The 27,217-nt window shown below is 39.9% G+C and overlaps 1 protein-coding gene across 1 annotated transcript in view; it reads right to left on the bottom strand.

Moving 5' to 3' along the window:
- The window catches only part of SPATA16 (spermatogenesis associated 16), a 232,619-nt gene that overhangs the window by 16,527 nt on the left and 188,875 nt on the right, over nt 1-27,217 (bottom strand). Inside the window, exons 7-10 of the mRNA XM_054712997.1 lie at nt 21,970-22,116; nt 20,410-20,522; nt 11,300-11,464; nt 8,397-8,480 (exon numbers count right to left, since the gene is read on the bottom strand). Of these exons, the coding sequence (XP_054568972.1) occupies nt 8,397-8,480; nt 11,300-11,464; nt 20,410-20,522; nt 21,970-22,116 (509 nt within the window). The remainder of the gene's footprint in view (nt 1-8,396; nt 8,481-11,299; nt 11,465-20,409; nt 20,523-21,969; nt 22,117-27,217) is intronic.

Genomic DNA, 27,217 nt, shown 5'->3' on the forward strand with positions numbered 1-27,217 from the left:
ACTGTAAAGGAATTTGGGGATATGCTAATGTCAAAGCCCGTAACCAGAAGCTGAGAAGATTCATAATCAAATTGCAATAAATCTGCAGAGACTCTTTACAGAACAAGACACACAGGAAAAACCCGATTGCTGAAAAACCTTGCAAATGAGTGGTACGGCTGCTGAATCTCTGAAAAGACAGCAGTGCTTTCAGAGAGACACAACTGCATGCCCTAACCACAGATTAGTCAGCCCAAATGACTGGCCGATGAATGATGGTGCCCCTGTGCAGTCTCTCTCAGGAGGGTTTCTGGGAGGATTTCAGGTTTGAATGCTGATGTGGAAAGTAAATATAATGCTCCAATTTGCTCTTCCTTCTCCCTCCTCAACCAACTGCCCCTGGCCCATCTCCCAGATTTGTATTCTCCCCTGCTTGCTTTGCCTGTATCAGCCTGGAACAGAACAGCGTTGCTAAGTGACATACAATTCTCTCCCGTTTTCATCCCAAAAGACCAAATTAGTATATCAATGAATGTCATTTCTGTGTAAGTGTGATTTATAAGTTAAGATTTTGAGATTAAAAAGGAACATAAAAAGCTAAATAATTTTGAATAAGTTCATATGGATGATTTAAAGATACCCACCTATACTGCACTAGTTGGATTCATTGAAGATCATGATGTACTTTGTGATATTATAATATTCGATGAAATATAAAAGTAGCATTACTGTTCATGAAAATTCACAGGACCATGATTATATGCTAGAGTATTTCTATCATTACTTTTAAAATAACAGTTTCATTTTCTCATTTAGTCTCACATCAGTGATCCAGAGGCATATCAGAATAAGAAAAAAACTTTGTTGGATGAGATTAAATTCTGATCTTCTTAGTGCAAAATTTAGACTTTGTGAGTGAAGAGCAAGTAACTTTTCTTCTAAGTTGCAGCAGAGTGTGCTTAACTATTTCTCTTAACTGATTCTCTGGTGAGAAGAAATAGGAATGTTCCAACTTAACAGTTGGTGCATTTTTTAAAATAATTTTTTTCTAAAGACTCCTTTTTCAATTTATTTTCAGGCCCAGTTTATAAAGCTTTAATGGGCCTGTGGATTCAATGTTAAGAAACACAAAATCATAGACTCTGAAGGAGGTAAGGATACAAATACATTATGCTTCTTAAAAGGTTGTGACTTGCCTAAAGTCCCATGAATGGGAGCTGAATTAATGGTCAAAGATTTGCAGACTTAGGCTGTGTATTCTTTTTTGTAAATATGTTTTTATTGATTTTTTTTTTTTTTTTTAGAGAGAGAGGAGGGTGAGGGAGAGAGAAGCGTTGATGTGAAAGAAGCACATCAATTGGTTGCCTCCTGTTTGCACCCCAGGTACTGAACCCACAACTTGGGCATGTGCCCAGACTGGGAATCGAACTGGTGACCTTTTGGTACATGGAACAATGCTCAACCAACTGAGCCACACTGGCCAGGGCTAGGCTGTATATTCTTTATGGTTATAGATTAAAAAGTAAGGAACAGAGAAGGAGAGTCCTTGATAGGTAGATTACAAAGGTATACTAAGCCAAAAATTCCTTAGAGACTTTTTTTTTTGGCTCAGATTAAAATAACTTTATTTTGAGAATTGAAGACATACCAACTAGGCTAGTTTATGGCCAAATTCCATTTTGGTTAGAGGTTACTAAAATTCTCCATTGGCCTCACACCTGAATGCTCAGCTATACACAAAACAATGCTGGTCAGTCAGGAATTTTCGGGCAGAACAAAATGTAGGCTTCTATCAAGGTCTAGATCAAGTCCTGGCTCTACCACTTGTTGGCTGTGTGACTTTAGACACACTGCTAAACTTCCTGTTTAATGCATTACCTCATGTGAGGATTAGTGAGATATGTAAAGTGAATAGGAGAGTATTGGCACTCATGAAGAGCTTAGTAAACATTAACTCTTATTCTTTCATTTTGAAAGTCTGGCTTTCAAAACAACAAACAAACAAACAAAAAACAACGCTTATTTCATTCAGAGCTAGGAGGAGACTTAGAATCTTCTAGTTCAATATCTTATTTTATAGATAAGAAAACGGAGGCCCAGAGAAAGGAAGTGGTTTCTGAGCTAATGGTGACAGGCCAGATCTCCAAATTGCTAGTTCAGGGTGCTCCCCTCCCCTCCCCCGTACTAGGCTCCCTCTACATAAACCTTTTCTTCACTTCTTAATCCACTGCCACCACCTGGCTTCAAGATTCAAGCCATCCAACCCTGGGTTCAAGCCACCATAATCACTCTCCTGTATCATCTCATTGTAATAACCTACTAGCTAGTCTCCCTGATTCTACCCTTGCTCCCTTCAATCTATTCTATATATATTTCAGAGAAAAAAGGAGAGGGAGAGAGATATAGAAATATCAGTGATGAGAAAAAATCATTGATTGGTTGCCTCCTGCTTGTCCCACACTGGGGATCAAGCCCACAACCTGAGCATGTGCCCTGACCGGGAATACAACCTTGACCTCCTGGCTCATAGGTCATCATTCAACCACTGAGTCACTCCGGCCAGGTATTTTAATCTATTCTAAACAGCAGCTCAGATTGTTTTCTTATTTGACAAAGCATTATGTCCTCTGCTCTCTGGCTTCATTTCCTATTGCTCTTATTCATTCTACCCTAGTCACACTGCCCTCCTTTCAGGTCCCTATACATGCCAGGCATGTCCAATCTTCAGGTTTTGAATTTGCTGTTTCCTTTACTTGGAATGATTTTCACCAGCTATTTGCAAGGTTTGCATTTCTTTCAGCTATTTCTTTAAAGTCACCTTGCTGGATCCTGCCCTGACTATTGTATTGCAGTTGTAATAATCTGGTATTCCCCATTTTCTTTTCCTGTCTCCTCCACCCTAGCATTTACTACTTATAATACATCCCAGATTTTTTAGGTGGTATATTGCCTACTTTTCTCTAGTAGAGTGAAAACATCATGAGGGCACTGCTTGTAATAGAGTTGGACCCAGAGGAGGTGCTGGGTAAATGCTTGATGAATACATGAATGAGCTGTGTGTTAATAGGACCTGTGAGATATTCAAAAGAGTGTTTTCTCAGGTATTTATAGACTAAAATGAAGTAAAGTGTGACAATCTTAATTAAAGAGTTTTGCTGTGGCAAGGGACTTGCCAATACAAGAAAATTTACCTTTTTTTTTTTAACATAACCTGCTTAGTTTTGTATATATATGTACAGCTAAACCAACATTAATATATCTTTCTTGAGTTAATTACCAGAAAGAAAATAATGCTCAGTAAAGCCAAACCAAAACAAAAGCAAATAGCCTAAAACTTTATAAAGAATGAATTTTAGTTCTAGTGAGTTAAGAAAAAACAACTGTCTCATACTCTCTTTTTCTGGGTTGTTAGTGAAATCTCAAAGAAAACAAAATATAGACAGGAGGTCAATGCTCACGGATCGGATTTCATCTTGCTAGGCTTTTTATAGACCTATAACAAAGTGGAGCTCTAAACATTGTGTTAGATAATGGGGATTCTGACAGTCCCTGTAACTATGTGGAACTAGGAGGTGCTGCTATAATTCTGCTGCTTCCGATGAAAATTTCAAGTGTTTTCATTAGGTACAACAGCTGTTTCTATTACAGATAACAGATCTCAGAGGTGGTGATGCTGATATCAACTTCTAGTGGGCTCAGAACACAGTGTAGCTTGTACAATTAGTTTTTTTTTTTTCAAATTATTTTTTTTCTGCACACGCCAATTAACTCTGTAGCAATAAAAGGAAATTACTTACTTGCTACCGGAATTGTCTGAAAGTGATAGGATCATCCTTTGTAGAGTCACATTAACCAAATTAAAAGCCCTTGGGAAAAATTTGGCACCCTGTTCCTTCACGTTCACATCTTCCTAAACACCTCTTAGGAGCTTCCATTTAGAAAGCTAGGATCATTTCCAGGGCTTTTAATTTGGAAACATTGGCTGCTCACCAGTGGGTCTTTCTAGACACCCAGTGGTTGGGTGGAGTGGCTCTGGAGCGTTCCAGTCTCAGTGGCCTTGACTTGTCTATCCTCTTGACTCCAGCTTGCTTGCAAGTTTTCCAGCCCAGAGAGAGTCACAGCTTTGCTGCCGGAGCTTGTCTCCAAGACAGACACTATCATTTCATTCTCTCACTGGATGTACATACCCTCCTCCAGAGAGAAGTGAAATCTATTCCTCCAACCCTGTGAATCTGGGCTTGCCTGTGACTGCTTTGACCAATAAATATGGTGCAAGTCGCTCTGCCACTTTTGGGACTAGCCTTTGAAAGGACTGTGGTTTCTACTTTCCTTGTCTTGAAATACTGCCTCTTGGAACCCTTAAGTCACATGGAAAGGCTACATTAGGGCACTTCAGTCAACGGTCTCAGCTGACTGGTGTCAACTGTCAGCCATGTGAGTGAGCCATTCTGGAGTCCAGTTCATTTTAGCTTTAAAATGACCCCATGTTATTAAAACCACCTGATCGAACTGCACGAGAGACATGAGCAGGAACCACCTGGCTGAGTCTGGTCAGTCTATGGAACCATGAGAGAGGAGCACATTGTTGCTAAACCACTATATATTTGGGGTGATTTGTAACACAGCAAAATAGAACTAAAATAGGGACAAAGTGGAAAGCTACAGGCTCAGTGCTTCTACGAATGTGAGTGTCAAAAAACTAGCTGAGAATGAGGTAGAATTGGTGGTTGTTTATAAGATGTCGACAGATATAGGTAAATGTCAATCTGTCTTCCACCTTTTTGGCTGGTCATTGGAATTTCATATCTGAACTCTTCTGTTGTCACTTAGATTTGTAAATATAAATATCACTGTACAAATGTTATTTATATACTGCAAAAATATAAATATTATGACATTATTATACAAATGCAAATATTTCTGTGAAGGGTAATACTCTAAACCAAGGTATAGCAAACGTCTTCTGTATAGGAACAGATAGTAAATGATTTAGGCTTCGTGAACTATACAGTATTTGTGGTGACTGCTCAACTTGACCAAGGTGACATAGACGACGGTAGGTAAATGAATTGCATAAACATGTGCAATAAACTTGATTTACAAAAATTGGTGGTTGGCCAATTTTGACCTGAGGGCTAGGAGTTTGCTGACCTTTGTTCTAAATGATTATTTTTCTAGCTAACAGAAATATTTGATTATATTGTGTGACTCTCATCAGAATTGGATTTGCTTTACCCGCAGCTCCCATCTCTCTTGCCATTTCTCCTTAGTCTCATTTGTAGGGCTCTCCTCTTAAGATTGAATGTGCTCCTAAAGCCTCTCTTCTTACTCTGTGTTCTTTCTCAGCCATGTCACTCAAATGATTTCCATTAACAGCAATTTGGCAATGACTATTCAGTCTTTTATCCAGAACTCCAGGCTTTTGTATTCCTCTTGGATATCTTGCCAGCACTGTAAGTTCATGGTACCTTTGTGTCAGTTACTGCCTATTGTCTCTCAACTCCAAGCCCACAATTAGTTCTTTGATGCGGGGGCTAGAGCTCTGCAAACTCTACTTCTGTTTTGCTAGCTCTTAGGCTCTGTCAATAGGGCAAGAGAGGGACTTGCTGCTTTCTGTTTACTTGATGCTGACTTTCTGTCTAATTGGGGTTCCTGTGAGCATCTTTTCAGCAAAGCTTTTTTCCTGTAGGAACATGTTCCTTTCTGTAGTATCAGAATTACCTTCATTACCACTCCTTCTCCCCTGTCCCCCTATACTACAGCACAGTGGGTTAGTGTCCACTCCTCAGAATCCGGGTCTCAGCCCTTCAGGACCCCTCCTTTAAGCTCAGTGATACCAGCACCAGTTAGGCAGCACCTCCCAGTGGGAGGTCTGAGTGTTAGCGCAGCTGGGTTCCTTCTCCGAGTTTCTGTTTTAGTAATTCCCACATCTTCGCTTTGATCTTCCAGCACTAATGGGTGGTAGATGCTGCCTTTAATGCTTCCTTTGTGATAAGTTATTGTTCTCCTTTGCTTTTTCAGTTATCTAGTTAACAATTTCATACCTAGTTAACCATTTTTTTTTAATATTAAATCCCCTTTCAAATATCGGGCATGGTTTCTGTCTCCCAGCTGGGTTCTGAAGTAGTTCAGATTCTCTGCCAAAAGCTGCTCCTCCAACAGTGTTTGCTTCCTCAGTAAATGGCACCAGCAAATCTCTCTCCATTCCCTGCCCAATGGTTCAAGCCAAATATGTGGGCATCATTCTTAATTCTTTCTACTCTCTAAATTCCCACAGGCAACCAGTGAACTACAAGGCCTGTTGATTTGGCTTCCTGAATATTTCTTATATCAGTCTGCTTCGCTCTACTGCTATATCCTCCACCGTAGATCAAGCCACCACCTTAGAACTGACCTCCCCACATTTCTGTAGCCCCTCAATCTGTTCTCCCACTACAGCCCAGGAGGTGTCTCACACGCGTAAATTATGTCTTGACATAATTTATAAGTCTTTCTGTGAGATGGTTTCTGCCTCTACTTCATTTTGAAATATGTTCCTTGTGTCTTTGTCAGTTTTGAATCTGCCATGCTTTCTTTGCATTCTTGGTACAAGCTATTCCTTTTGTTTAGAAATCTCCCTTTCATCTGATAATGACTATGTAGACTTTAAATGTTGTATAAATATCACTTTTGGCTTTTCTGAGCTATTTGTTTCTATAGATCATTGAACATTCACCTTTTCACTAGAATATTCCATAAACTTATAAGTAATCTATAATAATAAAAGCATAATATGCAAATCGACCGAATGGCCGAACTGCAGAACCACCGTCGGGACAACCACGCTATGACACACACTGGTGCCAGGCCAGCCAAGGCAGGTGTGATGCGATTGGTCAGGGGGCCCACCATTGCCCCATGATTGCCCACAGAGGGACCAGGCCACTGGCCAGCAGGCCAATCAATTGGGGGGCTCCATGATTGCCCCAAAGAGGGAGGCCTAGGCCACCCTCTTCAGGGCGATAGATCAGGGGGCTCTGTGGAACTGGGGAACTGGGGGTGTGTGGCGGCGGACACCGGCAGCGCCAGGCCAAGGCGGGTGTGGGTGGGGGGCGGGGCTGTGGGGCCGTGAGGCAGCCAGGGCCACGAGGCAGCTGGGACTGTGAAGGCCTACCCTTGCATGGATTTCGTGCATCGGGCCTCTAGTTCTTTAATAACTGTCTTCTCCAGATGGAAGGCCTATATAGGCAGGGGCTATGTTTGTCTTTCCCAGCACAGTCTTTAACACCTACTGTTCTCTCTGGCATAGTAAATATTCAACAAATATTGGCTGAGTTCAGTGAGTTTCTGTTTTATACATTTATCATAGGGCCTCTGAATGAGTTCAGAAGGCAAACATTTCCTTGGATGTGCCAGAATCCCTCATAGCTGACTGCTACCTTTTAGAGTGAAGGCTTCTTTGGTTTGCTCCTCTCACATCTCTTGGTACCAGTTCTCTTTGTGGGTTCTTATAGTGACTGGAGGAGACTGAGTGGGGAATAGATTGAATAGAATTTATTATTTTTAGCTGGACTCGAGACTCAATATTCCTCACTCCTATATTGTCAGAGGGCTCTGTGGTATCACATAAGCCACCTGAGCATTGATGGCCAGGTACATCCTGGTGGTCACTTTATTTCAACCCCATTAGCCAATGAAGGGATCTTCCTCTGTGGCTAATAACCAGTATGTTATTCTTCCTCACAAAACATCAATGTGCTAGTTTCTCTGTAGTTCCCTGAAATGTAGCCATTTTTTCCTCAAGTGATAAAAAGTGGGGGAAAGGGTTGGCAAATGGGCTGAACATGGATGGAAGGGCTTTTATTTTATTTTATTTAAAAATATATTTTATTGATTTTTTTTTACAGAGAGGAAGGGAAAGGGATAGAGAGAAACATTGATGAGAGAGAAACATCAATCAGCTGCCTCTTGCACAACTCCTACTGGGGATGTGCCCACAACCAAGGTACATGCCCTTGACCAGGATCAAACCTGGGACCCCTTCAGTCCACAGGCCAATGCTCTATCCACCGAGCCAAACCGGTTAGGGCTGGAAGGACTTTTAGAAAGCTATAATAACCAATAATGAAGAAGCAGAAAATAAAAGTAGAATATGAAAATGACAATGATAAGAAGGTCCATACAAACATATGACTACAGTCTGCTGGAAAAGGAGCAGACCTGAGGGAACAGGTTAAAAAATCCATCTTTGATTTTGGTTACACTTCCAGAGAGAGAGAGAGAGAGAGAGAGAGAGAGCGCTGCATTTATTTTAAAAAGAAAACAAAGACTAAAACAACCCGAAGAACTTTCTTTTTATCGTCTAAACAGACTTGACCCAAGATGGACATTTGCTTTGAGAATCATATATCTTTTTTTCCTTCAGCTGAGAGTTTTACCTTTTGGATTGCATTCCACACACGTTCTTTATCGTTTCTTCTTCCTTCGAGGGTGTCCATAGCATCTGCCATTAGTGACTGCAGCTGTGGCACCAAGATAAAAATTATCAGTGTGGAATTCACACAGAAATAACTTCCCTAAATACACAGATTAAAACCTAATTAAAAAATCATTTGTACGCTGATGATTTTATTACTCATCTTTCCGACAATGAACATTGCTACCCCATCTTTGCTTCAGTCATTACTGAGTGTTATTGCAGATATAAAATATTGAAACAATGAAAAGATGCTTCTTGAAAATGGGTAGGAAACATATAGGTTTTAATGTAGTACGCATTGACGTTTTGTAAAAACAGATTTGGGTTGTAAAGAATGAAGGCCAATAGTTAATTCTCTCAGGAAATGGCATGTAGTACATGAATGCGTTTTAGTATTTTCTCCTGAGGCAGATATATCATGATTTCAGGCATCATGCAAAAGCTCACCAGAGGACAATTCTAAAATTGTGCTGTCTTATTGCCTCTTAAAGGATCTAGCTCACTTTAATTCTTCTACTATTCTTTTTCTACTCTAAAACTTCAAAATAACCACATTTTCTTTTTAGGTTCCATTCAAAGGCAAGTTTTCAGAATTCCACCATTTGCCCAAAACTGCCACATTCCAATTTGAAATAGTCCCCTATACACCTGCTGCATATGTAGCTGCAAAGCAGAGAAGCCACACGGAGCTACGTGACAGTCACAGCTAAAAAGGAAAGTTCTCTAAAGAACAAATGCCAGTTCAGTTCACTGTGGCTTCAAACAGTGGGAACCCTTAGAGAATCTTTCTGAACTTTAGATATTGCAGAGTTGAGGCAGAAGGGCAGAGCGGAGTCCCTCAGAACTCTTCTACGGAGCAGTCACTGTTTAGACAGTGCCACAGAAGGCATTACCAGGATTTATTGTCTAGGTTAACCCATGCTTCAAAGCTGAAAAGTAAAATCTGTTATTTACAGTGATGAAATCTTGCAAGATGCATGACTTTTAAACATCGGGCCTCCACATATACATCCATATACATTAAAATTTTTTTCTAGTAGGCAGATAAATTATAAAAATATCCCATTCAATCCTATTTTCCAAGGTTTGAGAGAGTGGAATACTGCACTAACATGTTAATAAGGGATGTCAATAATGCTAGTTTGGTGCCCTCTGTGTATATTTTGAAATGCTTTCCAGAAGAAAAAAGCTGCAGATGTGTGGTGAAGAAGGCCTAGGTGCAGACAACTCCCCTGTATTTGCCATGGAAATCTTGCATGTGCTTTTCAGGAAGACAGGATCAACACTGAGGCAGCTTCTCCGATTAACATTTCCTTTGCTTCCTCTTATCTCCGAGGGGCATTCATCATCTGAAATTGGCTGTAACATGTACTTCTAAAGCTCCTTGCTTACTGCACCCCTGAATGCCATATGAATGGTATTTTAAACACAACCTTTTAGGAGGTGTTCTGTTGCATATAACCCTAAAGGTTTTGAAAGCATGACTGCTAGTTTTGACTTAGTAAATCCTTGATTAATAGACTTCCCCCTCCTCCACCTATAGTTTTAATCATTAGAAAGCATAGCTTTATTATTTGGCTAGGCAGACCATTTTGAATACTTACTTTGAATATCAATATTTAACACACTTTAACAGGTTCAGATGAACATTATAAATGTTGGCAGTGCATTTCTCGATTAATTTGTTATAACTTTAAAAACTCAGGGAGGGAGGATTCCTTCAGTTATCTGAAAACTACAGGTGACCAATTTGGGCTGTTCTCATCCTTGCTAGGTGAATTCAATTCAGGTCTGTAATTAGTTTTAGCTACCTTCAATGAAAGCCTCAAAGGCAAGAGCCCTTCCCTGTCAAACATTAGGATCTCCCTATAGAGTACACCTCACTTTCCTCGAATGGTCAGCACATGGTTAACTAATTGTTTTTCAAACTAGCTGCTGTCATTTCTAATATTGATTATGGTTATAATAAACAAATCTGTTTGAGGATTGTTTGAGCTATTCCTTCAACTAGTTTTTGACTGCCTCTGTGTTTTCTGAGTTAACTGGTCGATTCAGTTAAAAAATACAGCCATTTGACTAATTACATTTCCCGCTTGAATAAAATAATTGTTCTATCTAAATGTACCAGTGTGTGTGTGTGTGTGTGTGTGTGTGTGTGTGTGTATTGGCACTGCCAACACATATGTGACACTAGAAGTGAATAAAAAAACTCTAAAGACTATTTTGTACGGTTGGTTTTCTGTACAGCGGTTATTCTTTTGTACTCTCAATTTTCCAAAGAAGAGAATCTTGTATTAATAAGGCTTGGAGTTTAAGAAGCAATTAATTAAAACTTTACTTAAAACAAAAAGCTTGACATACATTTCAAATAATCAGCCCCTTCCCATGTTTTTTTTCCATGTCAGACAAGTATTGCTATTAAATAATGGAAGCCAGACCAGCTTGCATGACTCAGTGGACTGAGCACTGTCCCATGCACCATAGAGGTCCCTGGTTTGATTCCTTCTCGGGACACACGCCCCAGATTGTGGGCTGGATCCCCAGTAGGGGACATGCAGGAGGCAGCCGATCTATGTTTCTCTATCATCAATATTTCTATCTTCTTTCCCTCCCCCTTCCTCTCCCTCTAGAAAAATCAATAAAAACATATATATATTTTTAAAAATGGAAGCCAGTCAATGTGAGCAAATAAAATAAGACACCTTTCTACATTTCCCAGTTTCTCCATTAGAATGCTTCATGAGGGTTGGAGAGCTGGCCTCAGACTATATTTATTATGACAAATTTCTTTCAGACCACATCACTTTTTTCTTCTGACTCAGAGCCTGAGAAAGCCTTCAACAAAGAAAAACAAATACTTACCAATTCTGCCTCCTGTGGACTGATGTCCCGTAGATAGGGAATGGTCGCTAGCTCAGCCATTGCTTGATTGATCACCTGGGACTGCTCCTTTACTCTCTGTAACCGGCTGAGGAGGCTGGCGTACTGCAACTTCTCCATCACACCTGAGCACGCGGGGAAACTCCCCTGGTCTCCCCGGAAAAGGAAATGCTTTAGAACAAGACCACAGAACTAGAGCTTTCTCTGGGGATTGAAGTCAGGGTTGGTTATAGTACATTTACATCCTTTGAAGCAATGGCCTCTAGTATAAACATTTCCTTCTCTCATTTTAGAGAATGACCTGGACCCTTCCTTCAAACAGTCGAGTGTATGCAAAAGGGAACACATTGCAGGACTGATCTGCAGGTGGCCCCGAATAAGCAAGTTGTGCCGAGGGGAGAAGAGGGGACTGACATTGAACCTGTGCTCCACCTTCCCAGTAACCATCAGAAAGCTGTGTCTGTTTGGGGTGGGGGGCCTTTATCTATGTCACCAAGGTTATCATAAGAGCTAAGAGTTGCCCACTACCTTGTTTATATAAAAGAATATTTTTATGCAAGTTGAATCCTGGAAAATGTGCTGCACATTGAATTCTCTTTACCCAATGGCTTACATCAAAGCTCAACTCTGCTTTTATCTTTAGTTCTTCTTGTATGGCCTCGGACTCTGGCTCCTCTTCTTGTGGTATTATAGCACTTTATTCTGACTCCCAGGGCCATCCCAGCAACCGACATGACCCATCTTGAAACAGACTGCCGTTCGCATTTGTAAGGACCACCAACCCCCAGAATACCAATAGATTTTCTGTCACAGAATAGGGTCCTTTTCTAATAAGGTGGCCTACATATGTGTTTGCTATCGCCATCTGTAAAAGAGGAGATGTCGCCTTCTCTAAAAAGTTTAATACAAATCATAATGCATGATAGGAAAGGCAAAGTTTATAATAAAATACCTACATTTATATTTAGAAAAAGTATTTCTGACATAAAGGGACCTATAAGGTTTAAAAGAAAATCCTTGAGTTTCAACTGTGTGGAGGGTAATGAGAAATTGGGAGTCACAGGGGCATTTAGTTGGCAATTTCATTCCACATCCAGGTGCTCAGAGGAGGAAAGCTGGAGGACCAGCATCCCCTATGGCAGGGTTCCTCCTGCACCACCTGCACCAGAATCACTAGGTTTGTTGGTTAACTAGGCAGAGTCCTGAGCCTTACTCGGTGAATCATAATCTCTGATATGTGTCTCTCTTTATATGGATTGTAGCTAGGTACCCCCTCACTCCCCAAATATTCAAGTAACTCAAGAAGTTGAAGAACAGATAACTATCTTAAAACTTAGTATCTGAGCAAGAATGATTTTAGTTTGTGCATACTTATAAAACAGATTTTTCCTCCAGAAATTAGAGAAGGCAGACATTTTTTTCTTAAAACGTATCTTCCAAAGAGAAAAACTATTAGAAAATAGCATTACTAAAGAGCATTGGCATTTCAGCTTGAATTTAGAAAGCAGTTCTTCTTGAAATGTCATATGCATGTTTTAATTGACAACAACCTCTAGAAGTTGGTGCTTTTCTAGAGTCTTGTTAATAAAGGAAGGTTGAAAACCACGGCATTGTATTTGCTGTATTTCTCCCTAACACCTATCTATACCATATGACTAATGTTCCTCTATTTCAACTAATTTGTTCTTTCAGATGAACCATTTGTCTAAAAATCTATAAACCTATAGGAGCAATGATTGCAAATTGTGGATTTGGGCTCCCTTCTCTGAACTGACCCAATAACTAGCCTACACATTTAATTTAATCGTGTAGCTAAACAATGGGATTCTGCCAAACAGAGGAAAGCAAGTTGCAGGAGAAATTGTTTTCTTTCTGAAGAAAAATTGCTTTATTTGTTTTAAAAAACACACACCAAAAAACACTGTGGCTAGTTGTAGGAAAGTGGGTAGTGGTTCAACTCCAAAGAGCAGAAACAACTGCAGCCTATGTGGGAACATAATCCAGCAGTGTAATTTCCTAAACATTAGGAAAATAAAAATAGTGGAAGGCAATGGTGTTTTGTTAGCTTGATTGTTGGGTGCATAACAAAACAGGAAGTACTCTATACATATAAAATACTAGGAAGAGAATATAGTTGATTACTAATAGTCAACCTTCCCACCTACCCCCAGCTTAAGACAAATGCAGTTTTGATTATTAGAAAACTACAGATGCATGCATATTTCACCTATATGATAGGGGTCTTTGAGAGACAAAGTGAAAAAGAAAAAGAAATTAATATAATGCCAGCAGGAATGTTTTAATGCTCTTGCTTTAAGAAAATAAAGGAAAGGATGAGAAACGAAGGAATTACCTTAAACATCTAATGCTAGCAAGGGCTAAATCTAAAGGGAAGTAGCCCTCCCAGTGAGACCTCAGGAGTGATTAAAGGGCTCCTTAGCTGCTGGAGAGAGTGTTAAAAAGTGGCCATGATTGAAGCTAAAACCTCACACAGGTACAATGAAGTTAGGTAAGTAGCAAGTTTAAATGAGGGCTTCAGTCAGAATTGCCTAGATTTAATAGCAGGTATGGATTAATATTTGGCAAATAAGTGGCACTACATATAATAGTGCTGAAAAGTATTTGGAATATATTTCCACTTGACTCAAATATATAGAAACATTAATTGCAACAAAAAGAGGGGGTAGAAAAAAATATTATTGTTCATTTCAAATGTGCATATGTAAACACTTTTTATGCTTCACTTGGAGGAAATTAAAAGTAAAATTAATGAGGTATTAAAATCGTGGTTAGTTAAGTCATTTTTTGGCAAGTCAGCCCATGAAGGAGGCTTCATGCATGGCAAGAGATTTTATTATTTTGACTCTTTAACATTTAGCCCAGGAAGCACAGTACATAAGGTTTGAAACTGACAGCAGCCAATAAAGTTAATGAATGAAAAAGCACAGTGGCATCTGATGGCATGTGAATTAATTAGGACAAAGATCCAGAGAAGGAAAACTACCAGTAAATGGGGTTGATGTTCACTTGGATTAAAAGCCACCAGATAGGCAGGTAGTGGAATATTTTAGATTATTCCTCATAAAATACCAGAACCATTCTTGTTGGGCCATGTGTTGTGTGCCTAGCAAAGGAATCTATAAAGAAAAGGAAACTGGTGCTCGGCTGGTGTGGCTCAGTGGTTGAGTGTTGGCCTATGAACCAGGTCAGGGTCCCATTCTTTTTTTTTTTTTTTTAAATTTCTTTATTGATTAAGGTGTCACATATTTGTCCTCATCCCCCCATTCCCATCCCACACCCCTCCCCACGGATGCCCCAACCCCCTGTTGAACTCAACCGCTGGATAGGCTCATATGCATGCACACAAGTCCCTTGGTTGATCTCTCCCCCCTCCTCCCAACCTCCCCTATCCTCCCTCTGAGGCCCGATAGTCCGATCGATGCCTCCTTGTTTCTGGTTCTGTTCTTGTTCCTCAGTCTATGTTGTTCATCATTTCCCCTAGATGAGCGAGATCATATGTCACTAGATATATACTTATAAGAACTGAATGTGAGACGAGCAATAATAGTTATGCTGACAGGCAAATGAATCAGTCCGTAGTGAGTTTCTTTCTGGACCAACAGTTCTTTTGAGACCCAATTTCAATGTCCACCAGTTCCTTATGTGTACATGTCAGCACTGACCCCTCAGCTCTGGATGGTGGACAAATGGTGGCAACGGAGGTCCGACTCCATCTGGTTTGGTCTCGGCCGGACCCAGGGGCACGGCTTCACCCGGACTAAGGGGCACGTGGCCTCACCCAGACCCAAGGGGAGCGTGGCCTCACCCGGGCCCGGGACCCAGCCTCACCCAGATGGATCCAGGGGCACATGGCCTCACCCGGACCCAGGATCCGGCTTCACCTGTACCCAGGGGCGCAAGGCCTCACCCGGACCCAGGGGCACATGGCCTCACCCGGGCCCAGGGAGGGTCCCACTCTTTTTTTTTTTTTTTAAAGATATTTTATTGATTTTTTACAGAGAGGAAGGGAGAGGGATAGAGAGAAACATCGATCAGCTGCCTCCTGCACAACTCCTACTAGGGATGTGCACACAACCAAGGTACATGCCCTTGACCGGAATCGAACCTGGGACCTTTCAGTCTGCAGGCCGACGCTCTATCCACTGAGCCAAACCGGTTAGGGCAGGGTCCCATTCTTGATCAGGGCACATGCCAGGGTTGTGGGCTCGATCCCCAGAAAGGTGCATGCAGAAGGCAGCCAGTCAATGATTCTCTCTCATCATTGATGTTTCTATCTCTCTCCCTTTCCCTTCCTTTCTGAAATACGTAAATAAAAATATTTTTTTTAAAAGAGAAGGAAACAGGTGTCAGAGTGTAAGGAGAATCATTGCCTGAGACACAGAAACCTCCCTCATACCAGAATGTCCTTCACCAACTGAGTCTACCACCCCATGGCAAGAGGTGAAAATCCATGTTCCCTGGGAAGCCCTACTGTGGGCTGTAGATCTGTCCCAAGGCTGGAGATGACAGTTCTAGTCCTGCCTTTATGACACAGAGCACAAAAATACCTCAACTTTGTGACACTGAGCACATCAGTGATGCAAGAAAAAAATTGAAATCCACAGGACACTTGCACGATCTTCATTTTAGAAGAATATGTCATTTCCAAGTACACAATTTGTATAAAGAAAAAGAAAGGTCTATAAAATGGTCCTTTTGTCAAAGCAAACTAAAATTGATATAAATGATTAAAACTTCCAACATTTATAATACTTTGCAAAGTGCTTCAACATGGATTATGTACTTTTCATCTCACAACAACTATGTGAGGTGGGCCTAGCAGGTATCAGCCTGTTTTTGAAAATATATATATTTTTATTGATTTCAGAAAGAGGAAGGGAAAGGGAGAGAGAGATAGAAACATCAATGATGAGAGAGAATCACCAATCGGCTGCCTCCTGCATGCCCCTACTGGGGACCAAGCCCACAACCCAGGCATGTGCCCTTGATTGGAATCGAACCTGGGACCCTTCAGTGCACAGGCCGACGCTCTATCCACTGAGCTAAACTGGCCAGGGCGGTATCAGCCTGTTTTATAAATGAGCAAAAACAGCTCAGAGATTAAGTGACTTGTCCTAGGGTTAAACAGCCAGAGCACCGCCTTGGACTAATGTCTTTATCTACAGGTGTCACAAAGTAGGGTAACAGCTAATAAGGACAATGCAATGCCTAAGCATTCAAGTGGATGACATTTGATACCTGACAAGATAAAAACAGACCTCAGGGGATCTTAAAATCACTGTTGAGGGCTGTTTGGGTCACATTTAATGATACCATGTAGGAATAATTTCTACTCACCAACTCATTACTTGCTTCATTAAGCTAGGTTACCTTTGCAGCAATTTTATTTAGTCCTGCTTTATGAAGCTGTGATTGGCCATATAATAAGAAACCTAGAGGCCAATATTTGAATGTACTCATGGTGCCTGGGTATCTTTGGGATCACTTACTTCGATTCTATTAAAACCCTTTGAGAAAATCTTTCAAAAACTGATATTTTCCATAGAAGCAAACATAAGAAAGCAGAAATTCCTTGCAGCTAGCAAAGTGGTGCTGACTCATTAAAAAAAAATTGAGTTATTAATTAGATGCTAAGAATCTTAATTACTGTATGGTTTTAAAATTTCTATTATTGACACATAAAGATATCCTATCTAATAAAAGAGTAATATGCAAATTTACCATCACTCCAACAAACAAGATGGCCGCCCCCATGTAGCCAAAGATGGCTGCCACAAGATGGCCAGCAGGGGAGGGTAGTTGGGAAGGACCAGGCCTGCAAGGGAGGGCAGTTGGGGGTGATCAGGCCTGCAGGGGAGGACAGTTGGGGGGGACCCAGGCCTGCAGGGGAGGGCAGTTGGAGGGGACCAGGCCTGTAGTGGAGGCAGTTGTGGGGGGGGGGGGACCAGGCCTGCAGGGGCAGGCAGTTGGGGTGGGGACCAGGCCTGCAGGGGAGGGCAGTTGGGGATGACCAGGCCTGCAGGGGAGGGCAGTTGGGAGGGACCGGGCTTGCAGGGGAGGGCAGTTGGGGGTGACCAGGACTGAAGGGGAGGGCAGTTAGGGTGATCAGGCCAGCATGGGAGGACAGTTAGGGGCAATCGGGCTGGCAGGGGAGCAGTTAAGCATCAATCAGGTTGGCAGCGGAGTGGTTAGGGGGTGATCAGGCTGGCAGGCAGAAGTGATTAGGGGCAATCAGGCAGGCAGACAGGTGAACAGTTGGGAGCCAGCAGTCCTGGATTGTTTAAACGGGCAGTCGGACATCCCTTGAGGGGTCCCAGATTAGAGAGGGTGCAGGCTGGGCTGAGGGACACACACCCCCATCACGAATTTCATGCACCTGGCCTCTAGTATAATATGTGTGTGTGTGTGTGTGTGTGTGTGTGTGTGTGTGTGTGTATTTTTTTCCAAGTAGTTAGAATGTCCTTTTAAAGGTGAGAAGAAAATGAGTTAAGAACATGTAAAAGGTGCCTAATGCTTAGATAGGTCTAATCAGCATTCACAACCCACTGTGAGATCTGAGCTGGCAACAGATGATATGGTCATTTTCCTGACAAGTAACAAGGTGGGTCAGGTATCTCTCAAAAAAGCCAGGGCACAGACAGATCACCTCTGCAACATACATCTCATTGGCTCTAATAGGCTGACCACGTGTGGATGAGGTGAAATCATGTCACATGGTGATAGTTCTTGCTAGCAAAACTTTCACTGCTTGCAAGGGCCTGATGATGACAATGATGATGAGTGTGGGTCTCTAATTAGGATGGAGAGGACGGTAAGGGTTTGTGTCTGCGTGTCTGGAGGAGGTTGTGATAGAGAGTGAATTGGAGAATAGGACCCAAAATTTGTAGTGGAGCTGGTGAGAGTGCTATAAATGGAATGTTTGTGTCCACCCAAAATGCACATGTTGAAGCCCTATCCCCCAGTGTGATGGTATTTGGAGAGGGGGCCTTTGGGAGGTAATGAGATGAAGTCATGGGTTGGGGGCCCTCATGATGGGATTATTGCTCTTATAGGAGGGTATATCAGATGGTTTGCTCTCTGCCATGTGAGGATAGTAAAAAATAGCCAACTGCCAACTAGGAGGGGGCCTTCATCAGAATTTGACCATGCTGGCGTCCTGACCTTGGATTTCTAGCCTCTGAAACTGTGAGAAAATAAATTTCTTCTGTTTAAGCCACCCAGTCTGTGGTATTTTGTTATGACAGCCTGAGATGACTGAGACAGAGATGGATTTCTTATTAATAGAAATAGAGGGGAGATAATTGGGTGTAACACAGTCGTGGGAGCCAGGAAAAATCAGTAAAAATGTGCTTTTGTATTTGTAATGCTTAGAATTACAAATCATGCAAATATATGAGAGATATTATAGCTTTTCTAAAATGCTGAATAATGTTATTGAGCAGATAAACTGCTGAATAGATGTTAAGTCGCTGTTTATCATGACCCCCTTGGCTCCCTTTGCAAGAACATTGAATCAATTATATAATACAAAATTCACAAAAAGAAAATTCTTTAAAATTTCAAGTGTACAGGCCTTTTGAAAAATACAGCAGTCCCTCCTTATCCTCAGGAAGATAGTTTCCAAGACCCCCCATGGATGCCTAAAACCCCATGGATAGCATTGAACCCCATGTAAACTGTTTTTTCCCCATACATATATACCTATGATAAGGTTTAATTTATGAATTAGGCACAGTAGAGATTAATAACAATTACCAATGATAAAATAGAGCAATTATAACAACATCCTATACTAGTATAATAAAAGCCTAATATGCAAATTGTCCCCTCGGGTGGGTGGTCAACCGGGAGTTCTACCAGGAGACCAGGAGTTTAACCACTTGCTATGATGAGCACTGACTACCAGGGGTCGGTGCGGAACATGGGACGTCGGCAACACGACGCTGGCAACGGGTGGCAGTGGGGGTGCTTCTGGCCCTGTAGGCCCCAACGAGAGCAGGACCACAGTGGGATGGTGGAGCAGGTGAATGGGCAGCGCCAGGCCAAGGCTGGTGCGAGCGGGAGCCCGATTGCCCCACCAATCGTCCCACAGACAGCGACCAGTGGAGACTCTGATACTTCCATTACAGAGAAAGGGCAAATAGCAATATTAAAATATTTCTTCTAATTATTTTCATTTCAATGTGCATGAATCTATGCACTGGGCCACTAGTATGGTAATAAAAATTATGTGAATGTGGTCTTTCTCAAAATATGTTATAGTATTGTACTCATCCATTTTGTAATGGCATGAGATGATACAATGCCTATGTGACGAGAGTAAGTGAGGTACTAAGAACAATGTGCAATTTAAAACTTATGAATTGTTTATTTCCGGAATGTTCCATTTAATATTTTTTTATCACGGTTGATTAGAGCTAAACCGTGGATAAAGGGGGAGGACTACTGTATTAAAAAAGAGGAACCTGCCTTTACAGGGTACTAATGAGAAGTTCCTTTTATACCTTATATTTTGTAAATTACCACAGCATAATTCAGGTCTTATTTTGTTAAGGCTGAAAAGTAGAAAGGGCATACTTTTCTTGGAATAAAGGAATTAGATATACAAAGGTATACAAAAAAGCAATTGGCGATATTGAGTAGCGCTGAGTTTATTACTGTGGTGTGGTGGTGCCAGCTGAATTCTTGTGTAGGTAACAAGATGGTTATATGCAATAGCCCAATATGTGAAATAGGGAAAATATTGTGTATGCTAAAATTTTGTTATTGAGTTGAAATGAGAAATTCACTGCAACCTTGAAGTAGATATCAGGAAGGCACAAGAAAGGGCTCTTTAAAGAGACATTAGTTACTAAATGTTTGAAATTGCAAAGCATAGCATTGTAAAATATCTTTAAAGATAAAAGGAATGAAATCATTAGCTAAACTTAGGTTTGTTTTGCAAATAAGATTTACTGTGAAAGTTTCTAAAATCCCTCAATACTTGCAATATTTGCAGCATAAGCTTTCCATAATTCTAGAATTGTTTAATATTATACATTGGAAAAATATAAAAAAACTCATATACCTACATTCAATTGGGTGCTTCTAATAAAATCCAGTATTGGCAAGATTCGCTTCCCCATTGTCTCCATCTGTCTCACTGTGTCTTCTCTGGTAAGCAGACCGAAGGGAGTTTTATATTCTAAAAATTGTAACAATAAACTTTTATACTATTTTTTCCAGACTTCCATTTCAAAATGCTTTCTTTAGCAAGCTATGAACAGATATCTCAATGCTAATAGATATGAAATCTTTAGTAGAGAAACCAGTCCTATCCCTACACCACATGCATAACAATGAAAGATCTATGAGGAGAGAGGCAGAGGAGACATTGCCCTTTAGAGACTATCATTTAGTCATTTTGTTGTGGTCCTGATTGAGAGATCTAAGAGACAGCCTATAACAATTCACCTCTCTCTGCTGAGTACTTTTTTCCTGAATTGTGAAAAAAATGTTGTCATAAATGTGTCTGATTCTTGTCTTGTTCCTCCCAGGTATTATTCAAGTGTGCAGATCCCATTGACTTTGAATGTAGCTCAGGGTTGAGATAAGCCTCAGAGGATACAGTGCCAAACAAAACACAAATCCTTAATTATGTGGGTAGAGCTGAAAGAATAAATTTAACCCGGTCATGAATTCATCCCACAAGTTTGAGAACTGAACTCCCTGTGAATATTTTCTTGATTTTTTTTGAAAGTTTCAACTAGAATTACTGAACACCATTTATCTATAATACTCTTCAAGAGATCTAAGTTCTTGGTTAATTACCTAAGAAAAGAGTGGAACAAATATTAATATAATAGCAGGTAACTGAAGTGATTTAAGGTTGTCCCTGGCTGTATTTTTCATTTCATAAAATAATTCTGTTGTGTAGGAAGCAGTTATAGGGTTAAGCCTCGGACTGACCTGCTGGCAAAGTCGCAAACAAGTCCCAGCTTGGAGGGCTTAGTCCTCTAAGCATAATTAAGCTTGATCTTGTAACTGCTCCCTAGATCTTTCCTGGGTAGCTAGTGGGCTGTGGGAGGGGCAGCAAGTGCTGCCAAAACAAGTGAAACTTACAACAACATTGTAGATTACCTTGTTTGTCCCTGATTATAAATAAAGCCTCAGCTTTGCAGTCTGGATCTGTTCTGTGGTCTCAGCAAGGCACAGAAGATCCACCTAGACCCAGCTTTTTCTCTTTGTCTATCATTTCTCCATCCTTCGTCGCCCCTGCTCAGGCTCGCCGAACCCTTGGCTGTGCTGGTGCGGCACACTGTTGCATAATTGTCTTCTACATTTGTTGATTGATGATGATAAAATGTGTCTTTGTGGAGTGCCCTATGATAGTGTGGTTGGGTGAGATGGTTGAGTGAGGAAGGTAGGCACTCTAGTATTGTTTGGCCTTGGTGGAAGCTTTCCTGGAACCAGAATTCCAGGTATTGTTAACTAATTTACAGAGAAGATTGGCAGGAGTTAATTCTAACCCAACACACATTTTGGGGTCCCAGGCCCTACTGTATGCTAGGCCTTGTGATGAGTAAGACTTGAATAATGTACAACTCCTGCCTTATAATACTATTGAAAGATAGTAAGTCCAGGTGGTTTACCTGTAAATGTTGGCAGCTTCCTACTTGATACTTTTTCCAAAAATTTCCCATCTTCTTTGTTTTTGAACCCAAGAGTCAAGAGGTATTGTTGGGGAGAAAAAGATGACCAGTCAACTGTCTGAGGCAACATGTGGAGTCCTTGAAGATCTGAAATACAACAGAAAGAGAACTAAAGACTTTGTTATATTATTATTGTCTTCAGAGTATTTTTTTCCTAGATTCCAGGAGCTATACTTGGAAAAAATAAATACAAACATTAAAGACACAAAGTAAAAGCATGCATCAAAAGGTCAAATAGCTGATATATCAAAATTATATTTCATTATTTATATTTTTTCTGAAAACATAAACATACATAAGGCATAGAAATGCTCCTCTTTCCCACATTCAAAATAGTAGGAATTTTAGGACCAGCTTGCAGCCTCAGTATTTTCCACTGTGACTCTTTTCAAGGGAATTTCATTTTTCTGTTCATAGCTTGAGATGAAAGGAAATAATGTTATATAAAAGGAAAACGAGAAATTACCAAGTGAGAATTAAAATATAAAGCTAATTAATTTAGTTACCATCCCGCCTAGTTGTAGAAGGAAATTTGAAAATGATAAATGTACTGACTTTTGTAATGAGACTTGGAAATAATTCAAGTGTCATTAAAAAACTCAGTTCTTAATGACCATAAAAGCTAATATTTACTGAATACTTGTTCTACCTTCCCTTGTTTGAAGGATTCTGTGTGCATTGTGTTTTTAAATCCTCTTGAAAACTTTACAAAATTGGCGACGTTGTCCCCAATAGGAAGTTGAGGCACATAAGAAGTGACTTGCCTAAGAGCACAGTCTGTATGTGGACAAAGCAGGATTTACACCAGGCAGTCTGACTCCAGAGACCATAGGCCTAACCGCTGCACTCTGCTCAGGGCTTGCTTGGCTCTGGATTACTCTTGGGACAGGGACAAATGTTAGCCATAGAGTCTTGGAACACAGAATCACTTAATTCATTTCCATTCTGAATAATAAGGCTTTGGTTTATTGCAAAAGACGTCTCAAATAAAGGATGATGAGCAGAGAGGTTAATGAGCCCTCCCTACTTACCACTGCCAGAAAGGGGGAAATTCAAATGTCCTGCAATTAAAATTTAGTTAAAGGTCAATTTTTAGTGTTGAATAAGAATGCAAATGGTAATGGTTCAAATAGAGCCTTCACTATTTATCTGCAATATATTTTTTTAAAAAATGGACAGAGTAAATAAACCATGAGTTTTTATTTACCCTCCCCATCCATACTTCTTTAGCTGTAGAACCCTTTGTTAAAACTAAAATTTACTGAGAAGCCCAGTATTTAAAGCCAATAAAATTAGAGCAGTTTCCTGGTTATGGTTTGCTGGTTTTGCTCCCTAACTTAGAGGTCCCAGGATCTCCTGGCCATGCTGTTGATGGCATCTCAGATTATCCTATGGAGAGATCTTTCGTTTCCTGGGTAACTCTGGATGTCCACAGGGTCCTTGAGTAGGTGTGGATAGGCTTTATGGCTGTTCTGACCTCCCAGAGTACATCTAGCTTGTTGAAGTCTTTGGATCCTAAGATCCTGAAGTCTCCTGAGGGTACCAGAAAGGATTCATCTCAGACATGACACCTCCAAGACTTTTAGGCCTACACTGAAGTGATCTTAGAGGTCCCAGAGTCCTGAAGTTCAGAAGAGATTAGGGTGTATTGTGCATGGACTGGTGTTTTTGTGGTTTGCAGGAAGCATCTCGAGAATTGGTATTTTCTGGTGTAGCTCTATTGCCAGAAACATCCAGATGTTTGAAGGCTCCATTATATAAATAACATAAGGCCTTTGAGAGGTTGATATCTTCCTATTCATAAATATTTGGTGGGTAAAGAGGAGACCAATGCTAATAGTGGCAGTGATTAAATAAATGAGCGAAACAAATGTGAACATTATATCTAATTTATTATAAAATATGCTTGCAAAAAATAAAAGTACTAGTATTTTCTGTTTATTTTGACCCTCTATGTTTTATCTTATGAGTGTTTAATCCATTATTAAAATTAATTTCTAATATAAGTTTTAAAATGTGAGAGGTCCCTACATAGATTCTGTTAAACTTAGAAAATACATTTTTAAAACTATCATTCTTATTCCATTTGTATGCAGAGTAAATTGCAGTTGTGTGAACATTTAGCCTAGCAGGTGGTCTATGACCCAAAATGACGAAACACTTACCAGATGTTGAATCTCATGTAACATTAATTTGAGTGCTAATTGTTCTCAATTTTATGCTCATAAACCTATACCTACGTCCGAAAAGCCCTGTGCCTCTGATGGATATGAAAGTTAACCAGATTATGTTGTCCTTTGATAGGAAAAGTTGAATTGATTAAAAACATCTTTTTTGCTCCTGTCATGTAAGAAAGAAACTTTGGATAAATCCTTTAATGCATTCCGTTACAATTTATCACAATTGGAGATGAAATTTAGATGACTATGACCAAATTCATTATTAAAAGAGTCAGTTTGCAGGTATGATGCAGTTCCAAATTTTTACCATGTGGGAAGCTGATGCTTTAAAAAAGATTATCAAAGATAGATTATGTAGATTAAACTTCTTACAGAAACATAATATTTTATTTTTTTCTTCCAAATAAAAGATGTCTAACTCTCTGAAAAAGAAGTTAATGAAAGTTTGCCCTTCATTACAATTTTTTATTGTTCCACAGGCAGCTGAAATTGAGCAGTTTTCAGGTCCCCAAGTCATGCATGCTCTTTGACCTTCTGTACTGTTGTGTTCTCTTTCTTTCTCTGTCTTTGTCTCTTTGCCTCCTGTCTCTGTCTCCATCTTCTTGTCTCTCTCTGTCTCTTTTTATGTGTCTCTGGCTCCCCCTCTTTCCTGCACATGCATACATACTGATTCCTGTTTCTCCCTTTCTGCTCTTGCTTTCTCGTTCAGGACTCTGCCAAGCTGTCTCTGGCTAACTAATATGTTCTTCAAACATACACTCTGGGGTATTTCTCTGTACTGTGGTTTTAGCTAGTACTTCTAACCAAATGATTGGGGATCAAAGCTATAGTCTTATTTGACAATTATTACCAAATTCCAACACAGCATTTCCAAATACCAACAGAGCAAATATATCCCTTAAAAGTGATTTTTAAAATCACCACAACTTCCCTCTTCCCTACTTTTTAACCAATACGCTATAAGGATAGTCAGTGTTCACCCCAATTATTCTGGCTTAAAATTTTGAAGCCACTGTTGACTTTTCTTTCCTCTATTTCCTAACATTTAGAGAGACCCCAAAAACTAATTAAATATGACCATTGCAATACATGTCCTATTAACCCCTTTCATTGCATTATCATTGCCCATCCTGGTCAAATTTCTGATCACACAACATCTGGATTACAACCAGCCTCACTGCCTTGCCACCTGTTTCATTTCATGCTAATATATCTCCACACAACCCCCAATGAGTAGCTCTGGATTACTGCCTTTGTCATCGTCACATTCATCCAGTGACTTCTTTCCTGGTATTCAAGGCTCTCAACTGTGTGCATCTCGCCATCTACACCAGTTGCCATGTTTTCTCCAGTATAACCCTTATCAGCTGCTGTGCTGATTCACTAAGTTGCACCAGCCTTTGCTTATCCTGCTTCAGAGCTCTTTTTTGTGTGCTTTTCTACCCAGAAACACCTACATTTTCTTCCCATTTTGCCTGTATTCAATTGATCATTATCCTTCTAGATGCACATAATTGAAGTCCCATCTTGTCTATGAAGGGTTTCCTGAATATTTCAGTATGCCCTTTAAACTCTTAAAGAACATCTATACTATCTATACTTCAGACTCGATAGTTTAGAGTAGCTTTCCTAATGTTTCATGGGCTTTATCTTATCTCCCCTACAAAATTTTAATCTTGAGGATCACATCTCCAAATTATTTTCATGCCCCAAGAATTTGGTGTTTAATTAATACTTGAATTGAATCTAAAAACAAACTTTTCCAAATCCTGAAGTTTTAATAATCCAAATTAAAATATAACTTTAAATAATCAAAATGAATGAAATGTCCAGAGCTTCTGCGAAATGGTTTATTATCTGTTACTAAAGTTAGAAATAAATATCTCACTGTCTTTGTTCTTTGTTTTACCAAAACCTTAAGTAATTTCTGTTCAAGTTAAAAAGGATGAGTGAGGTAAAATAGTCTGTAACAGATAACTCAATGAAGTAGATGTTCAAATAAACAGAGTAACTTTGCCTGGATGGAAAAATTAGTTTCGGATTCGGATTATATCCTTGCTGCAGTTTGTTCTCTGGCAAATATGGACTTTTAGCCACAAAAGAAAACTGCATTAATAGAGAGAGTCTGGTTGGTAACACCAGAAAAGCATCTGCAAAAACATGAGATGTTGATTGTAGATCAGCAGACTCATCTATATATTTGAAGGATAACATTATTCATTACAGAGTTAAAAATCCATAAAATAAAATTTGAGCTCTCTAGAAATTGGTATTTTCTGTTGGACACCTCATCATAACCATATCCAACAGATTGTAAATAAACTTTATAAAGCAATTAGAAAAAAGAAAAGTCATAGAAATTTTAAAACTCTTTTAGAAACACACAAATTTGTTTAGTGTTTTATCCTCACCTTTCTCTAAGTTTCATTTCCTTTTCATTTTTTGGTGTCTATGTCACTTCTCTGCCCTTTGTCCATAACAAAATGTTCTGACATTTTGAGTTAAAGCAAAATTTCATTTTTAAAGGTCCCAATTGCTCAGTGTAAGTTGGGGCCATGTCAGTTTTATACGACTTCTTTTTACTGATCAGTTTCAGAGTTTAGCTTCTGCAGTGCCTTTAGAATGCCAACACTTTGTCATTACTTCTTTCCCAGTCATTCTCCAAGTTTTATCTTGTGCTCCTTTTTATGCCACTACTTCCATCTTAGAAGTTACCCACCAATTCACATCAGCAAGGAAAGAGCAAAAGGCAGCAACTTTTCAACTCAGTTATCATTATTGCCCCCCCTCACCAAATAATAAAAGTTTCTAATTTTAAAGACATTGATAGCATATTTTGATTTTTGCATTTGATGTGTGAGAAAGCTATATAGATAATGGGATACATCAGTGAACAAAACAGATAAAAATTCCTGTGTTTCAGGAACTTATATACTGCCTGAAAAACTTAAGCAAGTCAGCAATTGTGAAAAGACAGAGACTGACTAAATAAATAAGTAAATAAATAA

The sequence above is a fragment of the Eptesicus fuscus genome, chromosome 3, assembly GCF_027574615.1.
Source record: "Eptesicus fuscus isolate TK198812 chromosome 3, DD_ASM_mEF_20220401, whole genome shotgun sequence".
Taxonomy (NCBI): domain Eukaryota; kingdom Metazoa; phylum Chordata; class Mammalia; order Chiroptera; family Vespertilionidae; genus Eptesicus; species Eptesicus fuscus.